At 37.3% G+C, this 5,441-nt stretch overlaps 1 protein-coding gene across 3 annotated transcripts; it reads right to left on the bottom strand.

Moving 5' to 3' along the window:
- Window positions 1-386: 386 nt before the first annotated feature.
- twist1b (twist family bHLH transcription factor 1b) lies at window positions 387-1,990 on the bottom strand. Of its 3 annotated transcripts, none has more exons than XM_056475214.1 (2): window positions 1,269-1,990; window positions 387-860 (listed from the first exon to the last, which is right to left on the bottom strand). In XM_056475214.1, exon 1 carries the CDS (start codon window positions 1,813-1,815, stop codon window positions 1,306-1,308), a length of 510 nt encoding a protein of 169 aa, XP_056331189.1. In that variant the 5' UTR covers window positions 1,816-1,990; the 3' UTR covers window positions 387-860; window positions 1,269-1,305. The 3 variants fall into 3 exon arrangements, with proteins under 3 accessions (XP_056331189.1, XP_056331190.1, XP_056331191.1); XM_056475215.1 differs by having other exon boundaries at window positions 1,399-1,990; XM_056475216.1 differs by having other exon boundaries at window positions 1,454-1,990.
- Window positions 1,991-5,441: the final 3,451 nt, after the last annotated feature.

Raw genomic sequence — 5,441 nt, 5'->3', positions numbered from 1 at the left:
TTGGTAAAGCAAAGTTTTCTCTACTCTACAATTTAAACATTGCATATAGTATTATAATTTATTCTGTATCGAATTGTTAAAATCCCATTTTTAAGGCAATACAATTATATAGGCTACCATATTGTCATTATTTTAATTGTATTATATTTTCATTAGGCTATATATTTTGTCTCTTATTTTTGTAGCCCAATTGTAATGTTAAACATCTCATGTGATATTTTTAATAAATCATACCTCAAAGCATAACTAAATGAATTGCAATACCCAAACGACTAAAAGAATAATAACATCAATTTATTGCATTTCCCTCTTCGCTGTTTCCAAAATTCTCCAGAATTGAAACACAAATGAAGTAAATGAATTTTGATATATTTACTTGAAATATCTCTTAAAGTTTTTCATTTTTATTACAGAAATACACATTTATTTACAAAGGTAATAAAAAATAATAATGCATTTTAACACATTTGATACATTTGCCTTCATTTTAAAAAGTGTGTCATCAATAAATAAATAGAATTGTACTTAAACTTTGTTTTTGCACAGGATTCGAACAAGAGGCTTCATTTCCCATTTTCTTATCGACAGTCCTTGTAATGCAATTTCACTTTCTCCAAGAAAGTTATGCACGTCTAAGTCTTACAAAAAAAAAAAAAACATGCATATGCACACATTTCCAACATTCGTCGTCAATAATAAGACTCGCGAGGAAGTCCATATGAAGCGCACGCGCAACAATTCGTTGTCCGTGGCCTTCTCTCGGTAATAGCCATGACCTCTGTTGGAACATTTGCCGTTTTCTCCAAGATTATGAAGGAATCTAGCATTGGTCCTCATGTTTTCCCAGCTCACGGTTTCACCTGCGAATAATAGCATGATTTAATGTTTGCTATAGGCAAAACATTATTTAAAAATAGTTTTTATTCTGAGAAAATAATAAAATGCGATTGTGAAAAATGTAGCTATACTACAACAGGCCGTAGTGGTAGTAAACAAACTCAGTTGCATTACATGCAATAGCTGATTAGCAACTCCTTTTGTAAAGCTACATTTGGGCCAATCTTAAATATTTCTTTGCGCTTTTACTATCATTAAACAGAGAAGCAGTGTGTAAAAAAACATACTGATAGTAAACAAATTCAGCCCTGAATTACATGGAACAGTTGTTGGCTTTACAACCTGTTCTTAAACTTGGAGAATTAAGCAAATGTGCTTAATAGTTTACAAAGTTGCAGCATTAAAAACCAGACAATTTTGTGAAAGCGTACCATTTAAAAACAAAACAAGAAAAAGTTTCCCTGCACACTAGTGAGATGCAGACATGGACCAAGCGCCCTCCATCCTCCAAACCGAGAACGCGTAGCTCAAACGCTCGTGAGCAACATAACTACAACTTGCCATCTTGGAGTCCAGCTCGTCACTCTGTAGAACCTGACAGAGAAAATCGATGTACCTGGCGGCGAGTTTCAGCGTCTGTATTTTGCTCAGTTTATCGGAAGGTAAAGTGGGGATGATTTTGCGTAAAGCCGCAAACGCTTCGTTGAGCGACTGCGTCCTCTGTCGCTCGCGCACGTTCGCCATCACGCGCTGCGTCTGCAGTTCCTCGAAAGACTGAGGGCTGTTGCTGCTGTTGCTAGACTTTTTCCCCCTTTTCCCAAGGGTCGAGCTATCGGAATCCTCCCCGTTTTTCTTGCTCGACCGTCTTTTCCTCGCGCACCTTTTCGGTGGCCTGTCGGGCTCTCCGTCGCTGTTGCTGAGGCTGTCCGCGGGAGACACGGGGGAGCTGGAGGAGTCTCGCGCGGGCTCTTCGGGCATCTCGCTCAGGTCTCTGCTGGAAGCGCGTGCGAATAAGTACGTTATTCCTGCATCAGGGTGAAATACAATTCCACACGTACGTTTCGTGTTCTGGAGGAGATCACTAGGTATCCCTGATTCCAAGCAACTTTGCGTTAGGCTGAAAGGAAAAAAGTTAGGGAGCTCTTATAGTCTGGTAAAGTGTTTGAGAGGAGAGAGATGATTGGCCAAGAAGGCTTAAGACGCGAGAAGGAGGGTGGGAGAAACTCTTCTTTTAAACTCAAGATATTTTCCTTGACAAGTCTGACAGTTTTTTGATGAACAGAAAAACAGAGATTGCATGCTCAACAACTGAAAGGATTCGTTGTGCTTTGATTCGGTTTTAAAACAATGTACAGCTGGCGCACTTTGGAATCAACTCGGTATTTCCTGTAATTATAACTTTCACTTAAATGACTTATTGATTATTTCATCTCACGAAATATTTTATGTGAACAAAAATCACAATGGCTACAACATAGTTTTTGAATAACTTATTTATATATATTGATGTTATGTGTGTGTGTGTGTGTGTGTGTGTGTGTGTGCGTGTGTGTGTGTGTGTGTGAGTGAGTGAGTGAGAGGGAGAGAGAGAGAAATTGTTGTAGCCATTGTGATTCTTGAACAAATGTAAGGTTTCGTGAGATGAAACAATCAGTAATAAAAAAAAAATTAAATTAAAAAAAAAAAAAAAAAAAAAAAAACAATCAGTAATTAAAAAAAAAATTAAATAAAAAAAAAATATATATATATATATATATATATATATATATATATATACTATAAACAGTAAATTTCAACATATTAGTAGTTCAATAAGATTTATGTTTTGTAATTTTCAGTAATTAATTAATCCAGAGTGTCAATCTGTCTACTGGGATAAAAATTTTGTACAAAACACAGAACATACATTCAACATATGTAAAGTTTACATCATCAATAACCACATATTTTCAGCAAATAATATACAGCCTATTGTAACACTGACTAAATATTAGCAAATTTATAGTCTTGTTTATATAAAGTGAACTGGTAAAAGTTCTCCACCAGGGGTCGTGATGTTCTGGTTGAAGTACTGTAGTTTGTTCATTCTAAATTCACAAGTTGAATGTTTGAATTCAGTTCACAAAATTAAATGAAGGAAATTGTCTTAAAATCCATTAGAAATACAGACTAATCTAAAAGACTGGCAGGTGCCCAATGCCTTTTCCCCTGTTTACAGCTCAAGACTAATGCTCAAAAGTAAAAACAAAACTATTATCTTCCATTTGTGATACTTCATGTTCAAATCCAGGGACAACATTACAAAATACAACACCCATAGTCTATCTGCAGGTCTTTCAGCGACCAGAGGATAACCTAATAACACTTGGGTCGCAGCCCTTCTAAAAAGACATAAATCTCAGTAATGTCCAGTATTCACCTCTTACATAATTGAAAGTTGTTGCACAATTGTGCAGACAGGGTGGGGGATTGATAAACATGTTAGGGGATTTTGGTTCGATTTCAGTCCAATTTTTGTGCAGTCCTGTTTCAGCTCCCCGGGTCTCTTAAAAGACAAATCCTGGATTCACATTATACATCTAACACCACACACATGGCATATAATCGATTTCCCTGCGCAAGACTGCTGAGTGAGTGAGGATTTTGACTTGCACTAAGTATGTGATGATGATTCACGCTCTGACTCAAGTATAGAGAAGTCCAAGAATCTGATATTTTACAGCTCCTCCTGCTGCAAGGCCAGATCCAGCACTGCACTACAGCCAGAGCACATCACTGAAGGCTCCAATGACTGCATAATCATTTATTAGATGGCCTGTGAAGAGCAAAAGCCTGGTCTCTTTGGGCCTTTACTCCCATCATGTGCTGAAACAAGCCATCAGCAGTGTATGATTGCATATTTGACTTGACCGAACTATGCTCATTTTCAGCATACAACATTTATTCAACAATGTTGAAGGGCCACTATAGGGAGTTCCACTCAAGGAAATACATAAAAAAAAAAAAAAAAAACAGTACGGTTTGTTCTTGAGTGTCAAGAATGAATTGTTAAACTTCTATTTTAACTGATTGACTTTTAAGCTAATTTACATATATTTTTTGTACAAAATTTTTTTTGGATGCAGTTAGGTAATGTTGCAGTACAAACCTTCGGTTACTCTACAAAGCTTAAATTACCATCACGCATAACCTGAACACTGGGTTAATTAACCCCAACCTTTTTTAACCTCACATTATGCAGATTTTTTAAAATTCTTTTCTAGTTTTAGGGAAACTTACATTCTTAGTCCACTGAAAAAAAGCATCCATTCATTTCTGTGAGGCACAAGTAATATTCTATAAGACATTGTAATTTCGATGTGGTTAATATAACTGCAGTACTTTTTTTTTTTCAATTATGAATGCAATTGATTTTGACAAGAACTGGTCACATCTTAAAGATAAACCTTCCCAGAACCAGAGGGGGTGGGGGGGAGATAGTAATGACCCATGCATACTGGACCCAAATGGGTCACAGCACTAACAATACTGGAAACACATAATACCAAGATATATAGTTACCTGAACTATGGTTTTATTCCTTTTTAATTAAGTAAAGTGTCTCTGACCCAGCCACAGTGCATTTTGTCATCCTAACTGCAAATTATGTGTGTCACAATCACACAATGAAGACAAGGATGATCAACTCTTTTCGTCAATTTATTCAACAATGTGGATAGTTCAACAGGAGTAGGCAGATAAGTGATATTCATGGATGGAGAGCAATCTTGTAAGTAGTTCACAATGTAAACACAAATCTTCATAGAACCATCGGAGTACAAAGTCACTTCCCTGAATAAAGCATGTGCATCCACAGGTAAGGAGAAATGTCCACAGGAGAAGGAAACCATGCACAGAAAGAGGCAAGCAAGGGAGAGGATGAGGTGAACCATGTAACTTTGATTCAAGCCATTGAATGGCTGGAATTGAGGAGTCTTTATAGGTGACTGGGATTGCTGTTGCAGGTGGATGTAATTAGTAATCAGGTAAATGTGCTCGGGTGTGATGAGAGGTAGCTGGTGAAGAAGAGCGGTGATTAGAGCTGAGGGAACGAGATGGTGAGGGAGAATAAGGATTGGAGCAGCAGGAACGAGCCGGGGATGTGACAATGTGGAGGAGTGCCTTAGAATATTTTCTGGGGTAAAAGAGGGTCCCAGGCAAAAAAAAAGGTTGGGAATCACTGATTTAAAGCATAGGTACAGTATCGGAGTTGAAAATAATGTACTGGATGTCGCTCATGATATTGATTTAATCCAAACAAGAGCTTGTCTGAATCATTTACTAATTATTTAGCAATTAAATCTCTTAATTATTAATATAAAAAATATTTTTAAATATTTAAATAATTGAAGGGTGGCACAATGGCTCAGTGGTTAGCTCTGTCACCTCAGAGCAAGAAGGTCGCTAGTTCAAGTCCTGGCTGGGCCAGTTGATATTTCTGTGTGGAGTTTGCAGGTTCTCCCTGTGTTCCCGAGGGTTTCCTCCAGGTGCTCCTGTATTAATAAAGGGACTAAGCCGACAAGAAAATGAATGAATGAATGGTGTAGGGCAGAGATGTCAAACTC

The sequence above is a fragment of the Danio aesculapii genome, chromosome 16 (genome assembly GCF_903798145.1).
Source record: "Danio aesculapii chromosome 16, fDanAes4.1, whole genome shotgun sequence".
Taxonomy (NCBI): Eukaryota; Metazoa; Chordata; class Actinopteri; order Cypriniformes; family Danionidae; genus Danio; species Danio aesculapii.
Note: the sequence above shows the minus strand (reverse complement) of the source record. Positions and strands in the feature narration are given on the sequence as shown.

What these genes read in the sequence shown, in the direction of transcription:
- twist1b (XM_056475214.1), bottom strand. Translation starts at nt 1,815, where the DNA reads ATGCCCGAAGAGCCCGCGCGAGACTCCTCCAGCTCCCCCGTGTCTCCC.